This window comes from Triturus cristatus, chromosome 6, assembly GCF_964204655.1.
Source record: "Triturus cristatus chromosome 6, aTriCri1.1, whole genome shotgun sequence".
Taxonomy (NCBI): Eukaryota; Metazoa; Chordata; class Amphibia; order Caudata; family Salamandridae; genus Triturus; species Triturus cristatus.
This window is the reverse complement of record NC_140589.1, coordinates 638,590,935-638,614,345: the sequence shown is the minus strand read 5'-3', so window position 1 is coordinate 638,614,345 and position 23,411 is coordinate 638,590,935. Positions and strand designations below refer to the sequence as shown.

The 23,411-nt window shown below is 42.0% G+C and overlaps 1 protein-coding gene across 1 annotated transcript in view; it reads left to right on the top strand.

The window, feature by feature from the left end:
- Window positions 1-23,411, top strand: part of UFL1 (UFM1 specific ligase 1) — a 332,333-nt gene that overhangs the window by 145,714 nt on the left and 163,208 nt on the right. The window contains exons 8-10 of the mRNA XM_085611135.1: window positions 408-554; window positions 3,611-3,786; window positions 8,931-9,110. Of these exons, the coding sequence (XP_085467261.1) occupies window positions 408-554; window positions 3,611-3,786; window positions 8,931-9,110 (503 nt within the window). The remainder of the gene's footprint in view (window positions 1-407; window positions 555-3,610; window positions 3,787-8,930; window positions 9,111-23,411) is intronic.

Sequence of the window (23,411 nt, the reverse complement as noted above, 5' to 3'; positions counted from 1 at the left end):
CACAACTACCAACTGCTAAGAATCGATACAATAAATGTTTGTTTGCACACATGATAAGTTACTTTAAGTTCCATGCCTGAAAGCTGTATTGTAAAAAATAACTATTGAAATCTTTTCATTATGACGGTGCATAGTGGGCGCTTTCCGGTGTCCTATGAGTTTAATAAGACCTTTGAGTCCAAACAGTGTATTTGTGATATTCTGGGCAGCCTGATGCAACATGTTGAACGTTGGGTCACTGAGGGCCGTGATGTCCAGAAAATGTTATGTGCACAGTGACAAAGCATTTTAAGAGCAAAGCCATTCAGGATGTGCAACAGAGTGCGGTGAATTCTCCTCGAACTCGCCTCTGCTGAATGTGCGTCTTAAAGTAAATGTTTAGTAATGCCTGCTTTGGTGTCTTTTAGCTGTTCTGGGAGAGCTGGTTAACAGCGGACGTGTGAAAGGCGCAGTGGTCGGCGGGAGACAGGACAAGGCTGTGTTTGTTCCAGACATTTACTCCAGGACACAGAACAGTTGGGTGGACGCGTTTTTCCGACAGAATGGTTACCTAGGTAACAGATGTTCGTCCTCTTTCTCGCGCGTACTCTCTCTGGGAAACAAGTCTTTGCGGTGCATGCGTTTTTTGCTATTTGATTGTTCCATGATATTCATAGCAGAAGTATTTTAGGGTGCCTGCACTTTGACATTTTCTGCTTATTTAAAAAAAAAAAACACATTCTGACAATGAATGTGCTCCCATGGCCCTTAAGGACATAGTTTATGTTGAGCAACAAAATGTTGTCCATGGCAACTTGTGGATATTTGTGGTCTGAAAGCTTTAATAACTTTTCTCTTGCGTTTCAGCGGGATTCTTTTTAATATGTATATACTGTTGCAGAAGTGTCACAGACAGGGAAGCAATACAATGAGACAATATTACTGCAGAATACATATACATTAGATAAGTCCAAGATGACGTTGGCACCAGTCTCCTTACAGCTGCATTTACGCATCTAGGACCTGTGCAGCCTTTCCACACTACATTATGCTTCTTCCAGAACCTCATAACCACCTTCAAACATAAATGATTCACTAGGAAACATCCTTTTCATACCCAAGTGCTTGCAACTACATGCCTTCCACGGGCTAGGTAACTGCACCTTTGCCTCATAATACTAAGTGGCAAACTGCTATATGGACGCAGTGACAAGGGTAGTGCCTTGTTAGAGCATACCAATAACTACAAGTTCTATGAACAATCCTTGATAAAAAGTGATTTTTAAATTGTATGTGTAGTTTTAGGTTCCTTCACAGGTTGTTAGTTGAATGCACTTGTGTGTGGGCGTAGTTGGGATACCTGGAATAATTTACTGCATGGCAGTGAGGGTAGTCGAAGTTGTGAACCAGAAGGCTGATGGAGGTGCCTGGATTTTGTGTTGAATACATTATTTCTGTTTACATTTCTGGGACACATGAAATCTGTTGCAACATTCTAGAAGAATGTGCCTTTGTAACATTGGTGACCAGTATTGCTAAAAATGAAACGTTGACAATTCTGACACGCCAATCGTCGATTATCTGATTGTTAACCTCGAGCACAGTGCACTGCACTACTGATCATGAGATTTTAGTGTTTCATCAAATCAGAATTACATTCATCACACACATCTCTGCTTTGTTTGCTTTATGAGATAATTTCAGAATCAAATAATTTACTAATCTGTGTTCAGTTTTTTTCTGTAAATGTTTTTCCTACAAGTTCTTACAAAATACTGCGGCTATCAATTCTGCACAGGGGCATATGTCTTTCAACAAATACTTATTTAATTTTACGGTTTAGGAATCCCATAACTCCAAAGGTTAAAAATTCAGAAAGGGAATTTTGACATTTATAGATCAAATATCCCTACCAGTTTCACGAAAAGAGAGCACTCCTTTTAACACTCTGTTCACAAACTTTCATCCCAACAGCTGTTCAACCTTATCTGTACACTCCTATGTCAAACTCTTCTATTAATATTGTTCAAACTGGGATGCTGCTGGTTCACCAGAAAACCTTTTGATCATGGGATTCACCTCTAACCTCAACCCCATTATGCAATTGTTTGATTTCACTGAATTGGAGTCCAAATTTAGAGACCTGGCACCTCTCTCATAATCTGTTATCAAAGTGGTTGTTGGTAGTTTCCTAGTGGGAAAACTCTACCTTGGGACAACTCCCATAAGATGTTCTCAGCAGACCTAGTGACCACTGCTTCAGCCTTCATCTCCAGTTGTCTCATACACAGCTTTAGCCGGCCCACTATCAACATTCTGTGATTACACCATAGATACTTTGCAGCTTCTGGCTGTACCTAGAATGTTCCTAGAGTAAAAGTGCACACCAGTCATAACTCAAACAAGGCTCAGTCCATATGCGCACCACAAAAGCATACAAATGTGGGGTTTGATGTGGTGGCATACACATCCATCAGCATAATTCAGGCACATTTTAGTTGCAGCCAGTCCTGCACTTGCCAAGTAGCTACAAGTCAATACTTAGACTGCAAAGCCTGTAGGCACTACACTTGAAAGTGCCCTACCTGCAACACACCAACTATTCCCATGATTCGATCTATGCCCACACACCGATACACAGCAGACAGCACATGAAGGAACAAGCGCGCAAAGGCAGCACATGAGGGAGCACTCACAATATAAGAGTAATACAAAAAATACATTTATCTTATTATTACTGTTCTGAATGGGAAACTATTGAAGTGTATGAAACAAATGTAAAACGTTTGTGTAAAAAAAATATATATATATTTTATATATAAAAAATATATATATACACAAGTGTCCAATGATTCAATATATGTGGTTGGATTCAATACAACCTACATGATCCTGTGCTTTCAAGATTTGAATAGATGTCACAGGGAAAACGGACGACACCTGTGAAGAAAAACAAACACACACTAACATCAAACTATGACACTGTGGGATCAAAACAATTAAATTAAAAACTTGTACTGTGATAATGTGCCCTACCGTGACATCATATTGACATCACTAGATATTAATGTATATATCACATACCTATTAGTGTATGCCATTAGCAAATAATAAAAGAATATATATATATATATATATATATATATATATATATATATATATACTTACCCGTCAATGTACGGGTGCACTCGTCTCCTCACCTGGCAACCGTTCAGGACGTGAGGCACCACTCTATTTTAAAGGAAAAATCAGAAACCATAATCACAGATCTGTCTGGCATTCTGTAAGTATGGCTACATGCTATTTTTGCAATCAACAGCTTATATGATCATGGTAGAATAAAAAATGGCCATGGAATGAGATAAGCCATGAATGGCCTTACTTAGTTCAATGACAATATGTTAGATGATGTGTTCATGTGTTCTATAGAAACTACAACATTTCCAAAAATCACTAGTTTTGAACAGATGGTCACACTCTCATTGAAAGTAATTTAAATTTCACTGCTTTGCAGTCACTCTTGTATGTTTAAATAAAGCAATACCTATTTTTTTATTTTGCTGATAATATTGATTTCCATTTGCGATGTGTGGGCTAACTCCTTACCCTTTTTTTTGCGGTGAATGTGTAGAGTTTGATGCTGTGACCAGGCTTGGTATACCAGATGCTGTAAATTACATCAGAAAAAGATACAAGTCTGCACAGCTCCTATTCCTGAAAGCTGCCTGCATTGGCCGTGAGATTGTGGATCAGGTGGAGGCTTCCGTCGAAGAGGCCATCAGCTCCGGAACATGGGTGGATATATTGGTATGTTTTTATCGTAGATGTCATTCCTTGTAGTTTCATTTTTGGTCCTATGTGCTATTTAACCTAGTTATTATGTTTTGTTTAATTGGGACTTCGTAGTTGTGCATTGTTGCAGGGACATACCATTTATGTAACAATCTGATCTCTTTTGTGCTTGGTTGAGAACCTTAACTTGGTAGTTTTCACTGAATTGCAGAATGTCTCATGAAATGTATAATCATTTTTTTTACATATTTATTTTTTTGCAAGATTTGTCTGATTTTCTGAAAATTATATCATTCAGTGTCTTTAGTATAGACGTTTTGAAACCACGGTCAAAAATATGCAGAGGAAAGCCTTCTAGGTTAATGCTGAACTCTTAAATGACGTTTTTTGTACTTTTCATCACTATCCCACCGCAGCTGTTTTTAGTCAGTGCTTAATTTGTAAAAGAATAAGTGCCCGGCCTAAAGTTTTGCTCAGAAGCCCGTGCCCGGCTCTATCACATGTCAGAGGTGCCAAATACGAGTGCTATGTAGTCTGGATTCCACCTTTTGCCTCTCTTTCATCAGTAGACCCTCCCAGCCCCTTTATCTTACTGCTGTAGGTTCTTTTTCGTTCTTGCGTTCTCTCTTTTAAAATTGTTTTCCTCTTTCTCTCTCCCTTTCTTTCCTGCTTGTGTGTTGCTCTCTCCCTTGCCGTGAGTCAATATGTAATGAGGAAATTTAAGCGCCAGTCCCCAGAAGTTAGTGCCGGTGGGTTCTACTTCCATCCACCAGACCAAATTTAGCACTGCTTTTCATATTACTTTTTATCTATTAGCAGGACTTTATAGCACCAGTATTGCATCAAGACACCGTCTGATGGATTTCTATAGCTGCAGGTTCCTCAACTTTTGAAAATCCCACATGCAGACTAAATCTGGAAACCTTTCAATATGTCATCCAAGCTTGTATGGGGCGCTACACCCACTACTTGCTGCATGTGGCATAACCATGACATCACTGGAGCCATAACGCGCCTTTCGCAGAGTGCTGACATCAGTTCCCTTTTTTTCCGTGTCATTGATGCGAATCCAGAGCTTAATTCTCCTCGGGGATTAATCTTTTCTAAAAATGTACTTTTCCTGATGGAGGTGCACTCATGTCTCTCCCTACAAGATGATGGTTTAAGCCATGGAGGATTGTGATGGGTATATGTCCTTTATGGATCCACACAAAATCTGTCAAAGGTGTCTGAGGTTGGACCACGATATCAGGACCTGCAAATCATGTGGAAGCATGCACCCCGAGGCCATGAGATGACAAGAAGCCAAGCTGTTCATGGCGTGGGCTCTGCATGAACATTGGAGAAGAAGAAAATTGTAATCACCACCTTTGTTGAAGTTATTGAAGCTTAAGCTCAAAAAGAAGAGATGCCACGCGTCCTAGCAATGCAGTTCTTCTAAAGGTAAGTTTCTGAGACCCCCCGGCTCCTCGAAAGTACTCTTTGGAGCCAGAACTCATGGAGAAGAAGAAAATTGTAATCACCACCTTTGTTGAAGTTATTGAAGCTTAAGCTCAAAAAAGAAGAGATGCCACGCGTCCTAGCAATGCAGTTCTTCTAAAGGTAAGTTTCTGAGACCCCCCGGCTCCTCGAAAGTGTACTCTTTGGAGCCAGAACTCATGGAGAAGAAGAAAATTGTAATCACCACCTTTGTTGAAGTTATTGAAGCTTAAGCTCAAAAAGAAGAGATGCCACGCGTCCTAGCAATGCAGTTCTTCTAAAGGTAAGTTTCTGAGACCCCCAGGCTCCTCGAAAGTGTACTCTTTGGAGCCAGCAACCTTCAGAGGATCTACTGCTTGCACCTCCTTAGTGGTGTGTCTGAAATCCAAAGCGGGTCCTATCTGCGGTGTCGATCCAGAGGATCCATTCCAGTCCGCCTTACTGGAAGATCCCATCTCCAGAGAAAGACCCAGCTTTTTTTTTAACCACATCTTTAATGTTTTAGGTTGTGCCATGGTCCTCCTCTGGAACGCTTGCCGGCCCCATGGGTCCAATTTAATATGTCTTCAGAGCCCTCCCCAATGCTGTATCATCATCTTTACCTGAACCCCGATTCAGGCTACATTGTTGGCACCTGCTTCAGGTGCAATACCACACCAGATGCTGCTGTATCAAATGATGCCATCCGACTCCTTGTGCCCTTTTGCCTCACAGTTGACACCACTGGTGCTGCTATCTACATCCCTGACTCTGCAACAGATGCCACCAACATTGCAGTCTAAAAGACCAGATGCATTACTCCTCCTGGAGTATATTCAACACCATTTGCGAGAGGTGCAATGTCTCATGGAAAAGTAACAATACTTTTTGAGGACTCTTATCCCAGAGAAGATACCTGCAAGGATCCTGATGGGCAGTCAATGACTCTAGACCCAGGTTCTAGTGGTCTCAGATATGCAAGTGGCCTGGATAACTTGCCTGAATTGGAGCTGTACTCCACTACTGGGTTTACCTCTACTTGAGGTCACAACATATCATTCTGTTGTCCGAAATGTAGCAGAAGTATTGGACCTTAAACTACCTCTTACATCTTCACGGTAGTACTTCAGACTATCACCAATACTGCAAAGCCTCTGCTCCTTTTAACAAACCCCTTACAGAGCCCACTCTCTCTATTTAGGAGAAGCACATGTCCTCTACGGTTATTCACAGATTTATAGCAAGATGGTACAGACCGGCTCTGTGTGACACAGCCTTTGTATTATCCCAATGATCCCCAGAAAGCCTTGCAGTTCAGGATACATGCTCCTCTATAATGTTGCCAAGTGCGTTCCCCAAAACACTGTCGGATAGAGAGTTTAAAAAATAGAGCAGTACGCCAATAAGGCTTTTTGGTGGGCAGTATGGCCCTAAGATCTCTAAATGCAAATAGTTTCCTGGGTTGTTTCTCGCAGACTCTCTAGGACATGGCTCAGGAAGTTCTGTCCAATTTATCAATCGCCTCCAGGCACACTTCTCGGAGTTAGTGAAACTTTGAAATATAAAATAGTCAGCCAACAAGCACCTTGAAGGTTCTACAGCAATGTTCGATGTAGCTTCCAAAGTGTAATGGGAGCCAGCTGGCAGGATGTGAGACTGATCCCTCATGACAGTCCTTTGTCTCCCCTGAGCCTTGAATCAGAACACTAAAGGTGATACAGTGTGCTAACTTCGAACTCGGGGAGAAACTAGGAAGAGGAATAGGGTAGGGAGAATAGCTCATTGAAATCCGCACTTGTAATTGTTTATTACAGTAAACGACGCAGCACATCTTTCAAAGATGGCAGTCTGCTAAAGACGAGACAAGTAATAATTTGCATAAACAATTCAACAAGAGCAGGAGTTGCAGATTGTATACATAAAAAATAAAGAAGCATGCACCACCAAGGGCGTAAGTGGATCAACATCTTAGTCAGTGTTCCAAGGATGAGGAACGTCCTAATATCGGATATTCAGCCAGAAAGAAACCGCTGTGAGGAATTCGAAATTTTACAGTTCTTGGGAATCACATGAGGGGAAAGCAGGAACACAGGAATGAAGGCAAGGGAGGGATAAGGTTCAAACTGGGATGTTTGTGATGGAGCCCACCGGCATACACAATTTCCAGGTGTGGGATTTATGCTTTAAGTACTGAATCAGACCATGATTAACTGAAAGAGGATGCTCTGGATCTAGATGTCATCTTGTATTGGGCAGCCTCCATTGTTTAGCTGTCCGAGACTTGCCATCTTTGTTTAGAGAAAACGCTGAGCTCTGAAATCAAGGGACCATGCAGGACCTGGCCTCCACATTTACTATCAGTACTTTTGTCTGTATCCGAAACTGATGGAAATAGACGTAAGTTCCTTTTTTGGTGAGATGTAATTAACCTTACACTAATTTGCCAATTCTCTCAAATCTTTGCGAGACTGGACACTATCATAAATTAAAATACAGCTGTTTTATGATCACATTTTTGGGTACCAGAGTTCAGCCACGGCATCTGTGTAGGAAGCAAGATTTCAGGCAAACAATGTTCGACACCCAAGCAGGAGGATTAAGGGATTGTTGAGGCAGAATATCTCCAACCGTAGAAATGCATGAAGCGAGGAAAGTAACTAAAATACGAGCTGCCCAGTACAAGAGCTTGAACTGTGCATCTGAAAGCCTGAGGATAGTTTGATTTGCTTCAGCAATGCCAATAGGCAGGGAAATGATTGCAGGATCATAAAGAGTATGTGACTTCAAAGGTCCTTTTCAGGGAAGTGAATTACCTATGTAGATTATCCATAGATTTCAGTGTGGGTCATCATGACCTCATCTTTGGTCACTAAGCTGATCAAGGCAATAAATATCTTGCATTTACACCAATTCCTTTCATAGCGGCAACTGAAAGAGTTTTCCTTGTAAAGGTTTTCATGATACCAGGAGGTGGATTACTGTAAAAAGTCTCTTATGTGGGGATGGTGCCACCACATACACCAAAGAAGCAACTGTCTCAAGAGTTGGTGTAGATATTCCCATCACTCTGCAAACTTAAGATCAGTGTCTACGGTCATACTCTCTAAGTTATGATAAAATACATTGGGTGAGAATTGTCAAAAAATTGTTTCTGAACATTTACATAAGGGGATATGGAATAAGCCCTTTTTGGAATATGCTTATGGCAGCCAAGTGCAACATAACTAGATTTGTTCTTCAATAATAAACTATCTTTAGTATTCACATGCAATTGTGTGGTAGGCTAGACATGCTGAACTAGGTCACAAAAACATGTATCCAATAGCAGAACACAATGTACAAGACAAGTTACCCCACAATGTAATTTGTTTACTCTTGTTATGCCTCCATGCATTTGAACCAAGATACATTATTTGGTGGTGGGCATTTATTGTATTGGTGTGCCCCTGAGGATTTTCATTATTATGTTTAATGTATTTTATGTTCATTTACTTTGTGATTAGCAAGAGATATTTTTTGTTTTACACACCGTGGGAGGTTTGGAGGAGTCCTCCTCCCCTTTACATTTTTATTAAGTGAGTAAATGGACTGTTTTAGGGAATAGGCTGAATCGACGAAGTAATTAGTTCAATAGTGTTTATTCATCAAATTTACTTGTGTGCCATGTATACAAATAAGCATCATTTTCTTTTTATTTCTAGCCTTTGCTACCTAGCTGTTTGTCAGTGGAAGATGCAGCCATTTTGCTCCAGCAGGTGATGAGGTCTTTTAACAAGCAGACAACAGCCAAGATTTTTGGTGACACAGTTGTGGTCAGTGAGAAATTCATAAGCAGTTGTTCTGCTCTTTTCAGTGAACTGATGCACCACAGAGCAGAACAGGTGAGTGACATTCCGTGTTTGTGTGCCTTTTTCACATCCAGAAATATACTACATTGGCAATCTAGTCTTGCGTGCTTTCACACTTTTCAGTACTTTGTGTTCTGCTGTAAGAGTATGACTTTGTTGTCGTAGCCTCATTAGATTGTAGCATACCAACTTTCCGGGAACAAAAAAGGCCAATGTTTCTCAGTATGCCTTTCTGTAACTATTTTTAAATACTGAAATATAAAATTTAAGTATTTGATCACCCTCCGCAAACTATATTTTAACCTTTATCCATGTGCTCTTTCTTGGTCATTAGAATAGGATTTCACTTTTTGGCTATCCCAACCCATTTTGATTTCTGTTGAATTTCAACCTTTATTGTGACTGATGTATGGGAGATCATAAATTAAGCATCGTGGATTGCAGGACGACTTTTTTTAATAAAGTGATTCCACCGCAGGCCATTCTTGCCGATACTTCCCTGATGGGATGAGGAGTGTACATGGCTTGTCTTCAGGTTCAGGAAATGTGGTCTCAAAGTGTTAAAATAAAGGTTTGGATCTTGGAGAGGTTCATCTTAAACCATTCCTCCCAGCTGTCAAGTCCTGTTACGCGCAATTTCAAATGGATAGGGCTACAAAAATGACTACTTGAACAATGAGGTAGTCATGATATCGAGAGTCCTTTCACGGAAAGCAAAAAAAAAAATATGGCAACGGCTGTTTGCCAGACCACGACAAATACTACCATAAAACTCCTAAAGATGCACAATACAGAGGAAAATGCATACAGCTTTTACTAAATACTTGTTTTTATTGTAAAGCTAGTTAAACTGTTGCTGGGCCAAATATGTTATTAACCAACGGTATTTAAACCAATATGCATTTACGTAGTCCTGCTGTTCAGATAATGACTTCGCATTACAGATACTGAATGTGTATAAACTGCAAGAGTTATGATTCACAATTAGAGGTGCTCACCATGACAGAAAACAAGTAGTATGTTGTTTATGTTTACAGCTACATATCCTTTTTAAAGCACTTGTCACATTAAATCTGGGTAAAAAAAGATATAAAAATCAAGTGTTGACTGGTTTGCGCATCATGTGATCAAGGCCCTCCAGAATAAAGAAACTTTACATAATCGAATATGATAATTACAACTAGAGAGGTGGCCCCACTGCCTAAGGGAACAGGGCACTACTAAGCAGTAGAGAAAATATGACTTCCCCTTGGTAATCAATTTATTCAAGACTGTCCAATTCACTCACATATCAATCACACAACTTATATAATGCAATACTCAATGCTGTAGATGAATTTTATATTTCTTTGAATCTTTTTTTTTTTTTTTACTTTTTTGAAATTTAGGGCTTTTAACTAAATAAATAATCCTTGAGTGCAGTATCTGAAGTTTGGTGGTATATTAAGTGGGATATATTCCTGCGCATTGAGTATTGCACAGTAGAGGCCTGACCTGGGGAATGGTGTCCCCGAGTCTGAAATCTGCCCAGGGAAGGGGGGCTGCGCTGCCTCTTTCCCTAATAAAAATTGAAAAAATACAAAACAAATGTCACCTGGCACATTGTAGGAGGCACCGCACCCTTTCACCACTACTCTGCAAACACACCTCCTGGCACAATACTGGTTGGGGGATGAAGTCTTGGTTGCTGAGTGTCCTTGGGGGCCAGGATCCCCTCCTGTCACCTCCAGTAAGTCCCACACAGTGGGATTACTGAGAGGCTATCGTATGCCCTCCCCCTTTCTCAACCACTCTGCAAATGCACCTTCTGACACACTACTGGTTTGGGATGAAGTCGTCTTGGATATTGAGGGTTCTTGGGAGCCAGGAACCCCTCCTGTTACCTCAAGTAAGTCCCACACCGTGGGATTGCTGACAGGTTGTCGAGGACACATCCCCTTTCTCCACCACTCTGCAAACGGGACTACTATTTAAAAAGCCATAGAATTTCACTTAAAATACCAGAGGTTACAGGGACGTTATAGTTGGGCTAACATTTCCCTCATACAAAACCAGTGAAATTCAACAGTTATAGAGGGGCTGTACGAGTGAGTGAATGGCTGTGTGAGTGTCTCTATGGAGGAGTGAGTGGATATGTGAGTACTAGTATGGATCGGTGAATGGGTATATGAGTGGTTGTGTGTGGGTGTGAGTGGACGTACGAGAGGTTGTATGAGGGTGTGAGGGGGTGTGTTAGGGGTTCTATTGATGTCATCTGGGATGTAATTTGAGATGTCATCAGTGCTGTCACTGACTATGTCATGAGTGATGTAATATGTGAGGTCATAAGCAGTGCATTGCGGGGGCATAAGTTATAGTTCGCTCAGGTACCTATAACTGATTAATTTCACTGGTGTTTTACTAGTGAAATTTTAGCCTAAGTATAATGTCCATGTAACCTTACAAGTAGACCTCTCCACCAACTCAGACAAAAAGAAAACAAATCGGACATCACCTTGAGACACTCCCAGATAGGAGCGAAGAGGATGGTCACAGAAGATACTGTATACTTTTTCACCAGTAGCCCTGACACCATTGAATATCATTAGGCTAGCATACCTTACAACCAGGATGATCCTTGCAGCTGATGAGTGTCCCTGGCAGTGGTGGCTCACTGAGCTACTTCACCTATCAAATGTCCAAACTGGTGACTGTTATGCAGGCTAGATCTCTTTCCCAGGTTCAGGTGCCAGTCCCTGCACCCACTCTACTGTTGAGCTTGGCTTCCTGGCTCCTGAAATAATGCAATTAGTTTAAACCTCCCTGAGGAGTGTACTGCTTCCTTAAGTGGGAGAGATTCCTTGTTCAGCACATGCAGAAGAACATCAACACAACCATGTATCAAGAAAAAGCAATATTTCCTTCTCTTACTAGCATATTCGGGATAGGAGTTATCTTCTATTCGGTAATGTTCTGTTGTTTAGTTCCTACCAATCCGTTAGACCTGCGCATTGTTTGGACAACATAAACTAGGGGCTTGGTGCCAAGACTAATTCCGAACACCCCCACAGGATATGTTGGCCTATAGACCAGCTAACCCACAGTGCCACCGTAAGCCTCCCTAACCTTACCAGGGAGTGAATGGTTTTCTGGTAACCACTGAACATGACAACCCTGACCCATCTGGGATCGTGGAAACCGTAAAGAACTTTTCACTCAGTTGGTCGTGCTCACTTATTCTCAGAGAAATATACAGAGATTACACAGTGGGAAGTTTTCAATAATATTTATTGAACCAATGTTATTCTTGCATAAAATATGTGTGCTGCAATGATTAGTGGACAGAAGCAGAGAAACGTGATTACAAGCACCAAAATCGTAAATAGTAGATATAGTTCTACCATGGTGCTAAAACAATGTATATATGCAGGCATATTAAAAAAAGGCAGTATTCAAAAGTACTCCTACTATGCGATCCCTACTCTAAGTGTACCTAGAGTGTGTGTAGGTGTAGAGCCATGAATCCCCCCCCAAGGGATGATCCAACCCCATTACCTGATAGGATAGAGTGAAGGCCCCATCCTGGTCACGGACTGGACACCCCTCACGAGAGGTCAGACCTCTGCGTGGTGATTTCTCAGCATGCAAGGAGCCTCTCTGTCAGCGGAAGGGGCTCCTCTGTTAATCTTTAGGGATGCTCAACTTTAATAATAGAAAGCAGCCTTGCGATGTACGTGTAGATTAGCAATGTTATGGATATGTAGATAGCCTGTCGCCTCATGGATGAAGATAGGGATGACATTTGTACTTAGTGCAAAACATGACCTTGTACATTATGTTCAGGGCGTTGTGATAAACTGCAAAGCTAGATGTGAAAACAAGTTTAGTTTCAGAGAAACTAATCCAACATTGTCGTGCATGCAAATTTGTGCCAAAGTTCACAGCTAAAATTGTTATTTGTGAGGACAATGTAAGAAATAAGCTGCTTCGCTACATGGGATTAACTTGGGAATATAACAGTTCTGTAGCCATTACTGCATGCACAAAATGTCATTCACAAACCTCTTAATGTCAGATTTCCAGTCCGGAAAATCCTTCATAGGAGTTTGAAATTTTTTGCCATTCAGGAGATCTTCTTCTCTCTAGAAAATCAATGTTGTCCTTTCAAACTGAATGTGTCCTCCATTTTGAGCCAACCAACAGGATTTCCTTACAACATACATCATGTGAGGCTGTTTTCCGGGTAATGATCAAATCAGTGAGGAAGGCTACTGAGATCCTGGATCTAAGCTCCTATGAACCCCACACTATAATCCTTACTACAAAGGAGATGATGAGGTTGCATTCATATTTTGTTTCTACAGTGGTATAGGGCTCCATGTTAACCCGTCAATTAACCCTTCTAAAAAAATTCTTCTTCTCTTGTAAAATGTCCTTTGCACAAACCTGTCGTCAAGAGAGTTCTAAAGCAAGAATATTCATAAGACCTAGCATTTAGTTGTGAGCTATGGGCTGATTTGAACAGCTTTATACACTTTGAAAACAATCTAATTCCTCAGCAGGTGCTCCTGTAGATACACATGCTCTGCATATTCCTGCCATCTAGTGTTGGTTTTAGATGTTTGCAACTTGTTTTTCTTCAAAGAAGTATTTCGAGACATGAGGTATAATAGCTCCTCTCTTAGTACGCGATGGGCATCGACTCTATGTTAGTGTTTTTTCTACCATTGGGTTTGGACGTGTACTGATGGCCTCTGTGTTCGGTGCTTCTGAGAGGGACTTCTGACTGCAGATTCCTCACATTTGAAATTTTTCCCAGGCATCAGACTAAATCCGGGAGCTTTTTCCAACAGTACCTCTGCATGCCCGTAGGTGCCGCTTTGCACTGATGCCATTCTGCTCTGCAACAGATGTGCCAAGACTGTATACACCACACCTGCTTGCTGAAGTCATTCCTTTCTTTCCATGTCCCCAGATGCGGATCCAGATTACCTCTTGTCTCTTTGTGACTCTACCTCAGAAACCATTTCTGTGTGCAAGGAAAATGTCACCTCCCAAAACTAAAGTTTTTAAGCCCTGTAAAGACTGTCACAAACAAATGCCTGTGACAGATACTCGTCAGGGTTGCCTTTAGTGTCTGAAGATGAGCCACTATTCTAAAGCCTGCAGTGACTGATGTCAATGAACCTAAAGTCTATATGATACCATAAGGTGTAACTCTGTTGTCAAGCACCGGAAGACCCCACTACGAGAATGGTCCAAGTCAAAAGGGTCGGCCCCGGTCCTGTTCCCAGTCCAGAAGTTGTACGAGTCGTTCCTGAGGTCGGTCGTCCTTGTGCTCCAAGTATTTGAGTAAGTCAAAGAAAAGAAATTTAAAAATCCAAGCGTGACTCTGCCCTTTCCCTGCCACTTACATTTACCTGAGACGTTGCAAGTGTATTGCCATGCCGCTTTATCTTGCTCCCAAAGTAGGTCAACCTAGGAGCACATTCCACAACTTGTTTTGGCACAAGCTACACTTTTGGTGCCATTTTTGGCACTGAAACAGATGAGAGTTCCACAGGCCATGATCCGACTACTAGTAGTACTACGGCCCCGACGAGCCAAGAAGCCCTTCATAAGGGATGCCACCAGCCAGTGTGCAAGTTGGAATTTCTGAATCGACTACAAGGCTTCCCCAGTTCCTGTACCGCGTCCACCTCCAGCACCACACTCCACGCTGGTTCCCGGAGTCTTAATGACCATGCTGACTCTATGAATGCCAAAGGATGAGGTGCCCATCGTGCTCTCTGACTCTGCATCTGCAGCGCTGCTTGCGTTCCGTTAAGCACCACCCGTCCACCCCTTGCTTGGACATATATTGCATTCCTTATTTGATACAGATTTGGACAACCAGTATGACACTGGTAATGAGATAGGGCAACCATAACACAAACAGAATTGGTATGATGGTCTTCAAGAATTATCTACCAGTCCTACGAACCTGAATACCTTTACTACTACTCCTCCAAATAGGGAGCCCAAATACACATAGAAACCTTTAGGAAGAGGGTAAAATCCTTCCACCAGGTTGGCCTTTAGATCCATAAATGCTAGTTGCCTGCTAGGCTGTTATTCCCATGCTCTTCGGAATTCGGTGGCTCAATTCCTCCCAGGTGTCAGGCATTCTCCCTAATTAGACCTGCACCATCTCAACACCTTGCTCTGGAAGAAAAAATTGAAGATGCTCACTTTTGCCCAGGTCTTGTCTGCCCCCGACCCTGGAGACTAGATGATAGCATTAGACCTGTAGTACGTCTATTTCCGTATACCTGTAGTGCAGGCTCATCAGCGCTACCCTTTGTTCCTGGTGGGACATGAGCCTTTTCAGTTTCCTGTGCTTCCCACTAGCGCCACTTGGTTTTCACGAAAAGGATGGCAGTGGTTGCAGCATGCCTTCAGAGGTCCTCTACCTCTATGGCTGACTGTTAAAGATTGGGTGCCCCAGGCCGTCACCATCCACCTCCAGAAAATGATGAACCTCCTGTTATCTTTGGGGTTCACTATTAACATGCCAAAGTCATGCCCTGACTCCTTCTCAGACTCCCCTTGATCAGAGCCATTCTGGACACTATTCGATTCCGTTCATTTCACTCGGAAAGGAGAGTACAGGACATTCAGGCTATTATCCTGATATTTTAACCTCTGTCCTGGATCTCAGTGAGGTTGACTCTGAGGCTGCTAGAACTGGTGGACTCCTGCATCCTGCTGGTCAAGCACACCAGGTAGCATATGCAAACTCTGAAGTGGAATCTGAAGTCTCAGTGGGCCGAACATCAGGGGGACCTCGCAGACTATTTCCAGGTTTCACAAGAGACTGCAAAAGATCTGCAGTGGTGTTTATTGGACCTTTGATTGGGTCAGCATCTGACCCCTCGTCCTACCCCACCCAGAGCTCACAGTGGTGACTGATGCATCACTTCTGGGTTGAGGCAGCTCCCTGGGAGAGGTAGAGATCAGAGGTCTCTGGTGTATTGCGGAAACCCAGCTCTTTATCAGCCTCCTAGAGCATCAGGGCATCCTCTTGAAGTTGAAAGTCTTTCTTCTGTCTATTAAAGGAAGGCTGGTGCAGGTGCCCATAGACAACACCACTGCTATGTGGTATCTCAACAAACAGAGCAGGTTGGGGCCCTGGGCTCGGAGGCCCTCTGCCTCTGGAAATGGCTGCATCATGAAGGGATTTTCCTGGTGGTGAACCACCTACAGGATCAGACTCATACAGTGACACCTTGCATATCACGAGAGGCAGTTACACCCGGAGGTTGTCTCCTCTGTAAATAAGGGGCACTTTGGCTTGAGCTATTCATCCCTACTGAGAATGTACAATATCAGCAGGTCTGCACATTGTTATTTCCAAGGCATCTCCAGCTAGGCAATGTATTCTGCCTAGAGTGGCGTTAGGAACACCTGTATGCCTTCCTGCCGATATCTTTTCTGCCTTGAGTTCTGAAGAAGATCAGGACCCCACCAGGCCACAGTCCTAGTGACCCCCTATTGGACACAGAGAGTAAGGGATCTAGAACTCCTGGCCTTGAGCATCTGTCCTCAGATCAGGCTGCCCTTCTGGGAGAACCTGCTGTTGCAGGTACAAAGCAGGGTTCTGCACTCTGTCCTTTGCAATTCTCCACCTTAATGCATGCAACAGCTGGACAACTTTGACTTTCATCTGGTTGATGTTATCCTGGCAGCCAGGTGCCCCTTGACAAAAACTTCATACACCCGTCGTTGGAAAAAAATGTATTGTTTGGTGCGGCGTACACCAGATTGGCCCCTTTAAGGCGAAGTTATCTGACATTCTGTTATTTGTTTTGGCTTTTCATTAGACACAGTTGAAGGGTACCTTTTGGCTCTTTTTACAGTTGCCAGACCAGTCCTCATTCTTTAAACCACCAGTTGTAATGAGTTTTTTGAAAGGCCCGCAACACTTATTTCCTTCCTCCCTTTTTCTCAGGCCACAGTGGAACTTTAAGTTGGACCTCACATATTACATATGCTCTCCCATTGAACCACTTGACAGCTGTCCTTTATTATGGGCAAGGGAGGTTTTGGGCAAGAAGCCTTCGCTGCCAAACAGTGACACTCCTCCCTTTCCCCAGACCACACAACGTCTGTCAGGGGAAGACTCAAAGAATTTCCTCCCTGTTGGTAGGAAATCACATCAGACAAATGGGTGCTAGGTCTAGTGCAGAGCATTCTTTCTCACAACACCACCCAGTACTATCCCAGCACGCCCCGCAAGCACCTTCTTATCCGCAAACACCTCCATCTGTTCCTGGAAAAGGCACAAGCGCGGTTTCAAAAGGGCACCATTATGCCAGTGCCTCACAGTCAAGGTGGATAAAGGTGTTTACTCACTTTACTTCCTTATTCCTAAAAAGGACAGCTTCCTCAGACTCATTCTGGTCCTCGGACTCCCTCAACAGTTATGTTCTCTCCAAACATTTCCACATAGTGACACTGCAGGATGTTATTCCTCTGCTCCAGCAGGGCGACTAAATGTTGGCGTTGGATCTCAAGGATGCCTACTTTCACATCCCCATCCACCCTGCCTACCGACACTACCTGCTGTTCATGGTAATTTGCCAGCATAATCAAATACTCCCCGTCGATGTTACCTCCGCCCCAAGGGTCTTTTCCAAGTGCCTAGCAGTGGTGAGCTCCCACTTAAGGGAGGCATACATGTTTTCCTATACCTCGAAGATTGGCTGGTCAAGAGTTCAAGCAGCCAACAGCACTTGCAGCACAATAAGCTGACCATTTCACCTTTTCACAGTTTGGGTTTACTATAAATGTACTCGCGTCCCGTCTCCAACCCCTCCCAATCCAACCTTTTGTCCCAGCAGTAAGGCCTATCCATGCCCTCAAAAGGTCACGTCCTTTGGTCAGCTTGTACCTCTTTTTCAGATATGTCAACTCACAATGAAAGTGTCTCTGCACACTGGTTGCAAGTGGAGGGTCAGATGGAAGGCCTAGTGTTAGCAACAGCCAGCACCCATTGTTCTCTGAAGTGGTGGAACAGCGACAACCTGCTGCGGTGTAGGCCTTTCCAAGACCCACTTCCAAAGATCATCATTACCATGGAGGTCTCCAAAGCTGGGCGGGTGAGGGGCTCACCTCCATCACAACACGAGTACAGAGTGTGCAAAATACATCCCTGCAAAGCCACCACATCAAATACCTAACCCTGCTGGCAGGCCGCCTCGTCCTCAAAGCTTCTCTACTGCTTATATGAGGCAAAGTAGTCCTGACCAGCTGGACAACATGACCGCCATGTACTACCTTCGGAAGCAGGGAGGCACTCACTTGCTGTCCCTTGCCATGCTAGCACAGGCAATCTGGTATTGTGCCAGTCGCCACATTTACCTAATGGCAGAGTACATTCCAGGGGTGGGCAAATGTCCTGTTAAGCAGGATGCATCAACAAGTCCATGAGTGGGAACTACTCCTACAGGCTCTGCAGCAGTACTTCCAGCTCTGGGGCACTCCAGAAGTCGTCTTGTTTGCCACTCCTGAGAAAGTAGAATGCTCAACTTATGTCCATGGCCAATCCACTGTGGATCAACTAGTCGGGGGCAATCGTCTATTCTTTTCCACCTCTCACGCTCCCTCCGCTAGTGGTGCAGAAAATGCGGCTAACATCACAGACCCTCATCCTGGTGACCCCCACCTGGGACAGACAGCCCTAGTACTCATTCTAGCTAGGGATGTCCATAAGCCCTCACAAGAGGCTTCCCAGCAGGCTGGACCATCTCACCAGGGCCCAAGGAGCAATGAGGTACTCAGATCCCAAGCAACTCAATCCAGCAATCTAGCACTTGAGATCTTCGAATTTGGATACTTGGCCCTCTCACAGAAATGCTTGGACATTCTGCATGAGTCCTATAGACCACGAGTACACCCTATACTACAAAGTGGAAAAGATTTGTCCACTTCTACATCGCTAATAGACGCTCTTGAGCTGCTGTCCAAAATATCATCAGCTATCTACACCAGCTCCAGAAATCTGGCCTGACTTAGGCTTCCTTTAGCCTTAACTTAGCGGCAGTGGCCGCAAAAAAGAGAGCACTCCTCCCTCTTTCGCATCCCTGTAGTTAAGGCGTTCATGGAAGGTCTAAAGAGAGTCATTCGTCCTGGGGTACCACTGCCGCAAGTGTGGAACCTCCGCATTGTACAAAAGACTGTCGGGTCCCCCCCCCCCCCATTCTTGTCAGCTACAGGACCCTTCCTGTAAGGTGGCCTTCCTTGTTGCGATAACTTCTTTATGCCGCATTAGTGAGCGACAGGCCCTCCCACTGCAGGAACTCTTCAAAGGACAGAGTAGTACAGAGGACAAACCCTAAGTTCCTTCCTAAGGTGGTTTCTCCATTCCACCTTAGCAGACCATAGAGCTCCCTGCCTTTTTTTCCACTACCAAACTCTACATCAGAGACAGAGCAACATACCTTAGATTTAAATCGTGCTTGCATGTACTACATTTATAAAACCAAACCTTTCTGTAAGGCAGACAAACTCGTTGTAACCTTTGTAAAGCCTCAAAAGGGACAACCCATATCCAAGGCAAGAATTGCAAGATGGATAGTTAAGTGTATCCTGAATTGCCAAGACAGCCTTCCCTGTTACTTTAAAGGCTTCACTTACTCACACGAAGGCTGCATCACTGGCTTTTTTAGGGAATATTCCCATAGCCGACATATGTTAGGCTGTTCTATGGTCATCCCTCTACACATTTACTAAACACTGTTGTGTGGATGTACTAGCTAGACAACAAGCATTAGTTGTCCATGACTTTATCCCAGACATCTGCATCAACCACAAGCTAGATAGCACTTATAGAAGGGTACTGCTTTACAGTACATGCAGAGCATGTGTTTCCAGAGCTACAAAGAGAAAAAGTTACTTACCTGTAAGAATCTGTGCATCTAAAGCACATGCGCTATGAACAATCACCCACCCTCCTCCCTGGATGCTTGTCGCTCTGATCAGATATATTTACAATTACACTCCTTTTCCTCTTTAGGCAAGATACGTGTATCATATACTGTCCACTCACCACTCCATACTACTCTCACCCGCTGTGTGGAAAACAATCTAACATGGAGTCGATGCCAGTGTGCCTTGCCAGCTAAGGGATAATGATCATACTTTGTGATTCAAATAACTTTTAAGAAGAAAACCAAGTTGCAAACACACTGCCCAACACTAGATGGCAGGAGTATGCAGAGCATGAGAATCTACAGTACTACAAGCTACAAAAAGATGTTTGCAGGGCAATTACAATTTTGCCCCCCTGATTAATTTTCTTATGCTATCTGAAAGCTACTAGTCCTGATTGGATAGACCCAAATTTAATTCTAATACAGGTAAAACTGCAGCTGCAACTTCATTATAAAACATTCCAAAAGCAGAGTTCTGGAAAGTAATCCATTCACACTTCAACAGACACTATTTGTTAGACTTTAGTACTGATGTTTACAACCGGTTCAAATTTTTAAATTGCTGTGCCAATTTAGACAATGCCCAGAATGTGATAGGGGACCTACTAGAAATGTGGATAATTGAGTAAAGAACAATGAAAGCTAGATGCCCCAAGATCCGCGAATCCTATATTTTTGAAGTGCCTAAATCGTTTTGTAATATGGGAAGCACTTTCGATAAAGTATTTGAACACTCTTTGATGTTGTAGCACATTTTGTTGGGTTATGAAAGCGTGATTCTGTAAACTATCTGCAGCGGAAGATTCTTTGAGAAACATTTATTTAAGCTCAACGGACATCATAAGCCAACCCCGACCACCGTATGTATCCCAGTTCATCACTAAGCATGGGCAAATATACCCTTGTCAAGCAGTAGATGTTTCTACAAAATGCATACAGAAAAACAAAGCATTCATTAGTAATACGTGATAGCTCATCCTGGCACAGTTGATAGGACTAAAGAGAAAGGAACATTCTTCCTAGCTTGGACTCAACCATGAAACACACTGACGAGAACAGAACACTGTGCATTCTCCCTAATAATTCTCACTGCACAGGAAAGCGGAGCTCAGCAAAATACCATAATACAATTTCATAATGTTAACTCTCCTGTGCTCGTGTACTGTAGTGGTGCGGGCATGTGATGTAAACAAGAGTAAGTCAGCCACATTTCTTAAATGCTAGTTAATGTTCACATATCCAACTCTTGGCACTATGTACCAAATATTCATCATTCGATGCCATTTAATCACTATGCCTCTTTTTGATATTCATATTCCATAGCTTTCTTCTCATCCATATCTCCTAAACTTTCCTCTCCTCCATTTCTCCTAAACTTTCCTCATACACCTTGGAGTGCTTGCAGCCCCTTCCTAATTCCAAGCAAATCAAACACAGACTTGGTCCCACACAAGTTAGTAAAAGCAAAAAGAGAACAAGACCGACTGCTATACTGATAAGGCCTAATATCGGTTTTCCTCAATTTTCCAGCCACCCGCTTCTCTCTCCCAAACCCCTGGACTACCCATGTCATGTTCGTCTTGCATGACCATGGAAATAACAAATATGAGAGCCTCCACAGTATTTATATTATCAGGCATATAACTACAGCAGTCTGTTTATTACCTTACATATCCCTTTTTTATTTTTTGCTAGGAGAAGATCCTTTTTAAGTTCAAAATGTTTTATTGAATTTTCATAATAATAAACATATACAGACAATACAAAAAACATTGGCGATAAGCGAAAATACCTATATAAAATAAGAGATTTTCAAAAGCAATCATAAATTACAATAGGTAAGAATGTGTAAAGAATCAATTAAAGGGGAGAGGATAAACGAAAAGGGAAGGAAGGAAGGGAGCCATGAATAATTACAATGTCAACTATGAGGAAGTAGAGCTACATTCATCATATAAAAATTAAGTATAATGACAATAAAACGGTATATCAAGTATAAATATATAATTATAGAGATAATATACATCTATAGGTAACCAAAAAGAGCGAAACAAATTAGAGTTATGATTAATCCCGTTCAGGGATAATTGAGCACCTCTTCTTGTAAAAATGACCCATGACCACCAAGCATGAACTGATAATGTCGAAATATCCTTCCAGCAAAATGTAATGGACTTTAAAGCAGCTGATATTAGGAAATTAAACAGTTTACCTTCTAATTCAGTTAAGTTATGCAAAAGAGCAACAGATTTACATATTAACATTTTGTAAGAAATAACATCATGGATATGAAATATTTGTTGTACAATATCCCAAACATCAGACCAAAATTTAAAAATTAATGGACAATCAAAAAGCATATGTTGTAATGATCCAGGAAGTAATTTACAATGCCAACAAATGTCATCTTGCAGCAGTTTAGCACGAAATAAACGTACTGGAGTCCATAAACAATTGAATAAAATATAAGAATTGGTTTGGTAAAGCGAAACAGGCAGCCAGCCTAAAATACTATTAAGCCAAATAATCTTCCAAGTATCGTTGGACAAAGAAAGTGAAAGCTCAGCATTCCAAAATGTTGAAATTATATTTAAATTGTTTCCTATAGAATTAGATAATTTTTTAATATAAAATAGAAACAGTATGGGATGACGTAGAGAGTTCGAATATATATTGCTAAATCTGCTTTAACATTAAACGGAATACCATGAGGGAAGGATTCTAAAATTGAATTACATAAATATCAAATGTAATAAAATCAGATTGAGGTAAACTAAATTTCATTTGCAAAGCTTCAAAAGAAATAAAAACATTGTCGAAATAAATATCTTTAAGATAAAAGATACCAGCTTTAATCTAAGAATTCCAGAACTTAACATTTCAATTCAGTTTAATAACATTACTATGCCATAATGACAAATCTTCAGTAAGGACCATAGGGGACAAAAAATTTGAATCCAGGTCATTAAAAATGAGTTTAGTGGATTTGATAATAACCGATTTTTGTAAATATTGTGACCTGTTAGACATTGTTAGCAAGGTGGTCAATGGAAAAGGATCCACAAGAGACTGCTCTATATGAAGCCAAGTAGGATGGTTATTTAAAGAGGAAGGAGTAAACCATATGGAACTTTGTTTCAGTATAAATGCTTTGTGATAGAGAAAAAAGTCAGGTAAGCCAAATCCAGCATTGTACTTGGGTATTTTTATTTTTTTATAACCAATACGAATTGATTTATTGTTCCAGAGAAATTTGGAGAGAAGTCTATCAATATCTTTATAGAATTGTAATGGAAATTGAATAGGAATCATAGCAAGTGTATAAACAATTTTAGGAGCAATCGTAATTTTAATGGAGTCCATTCTACCCCACCAAGAGAGG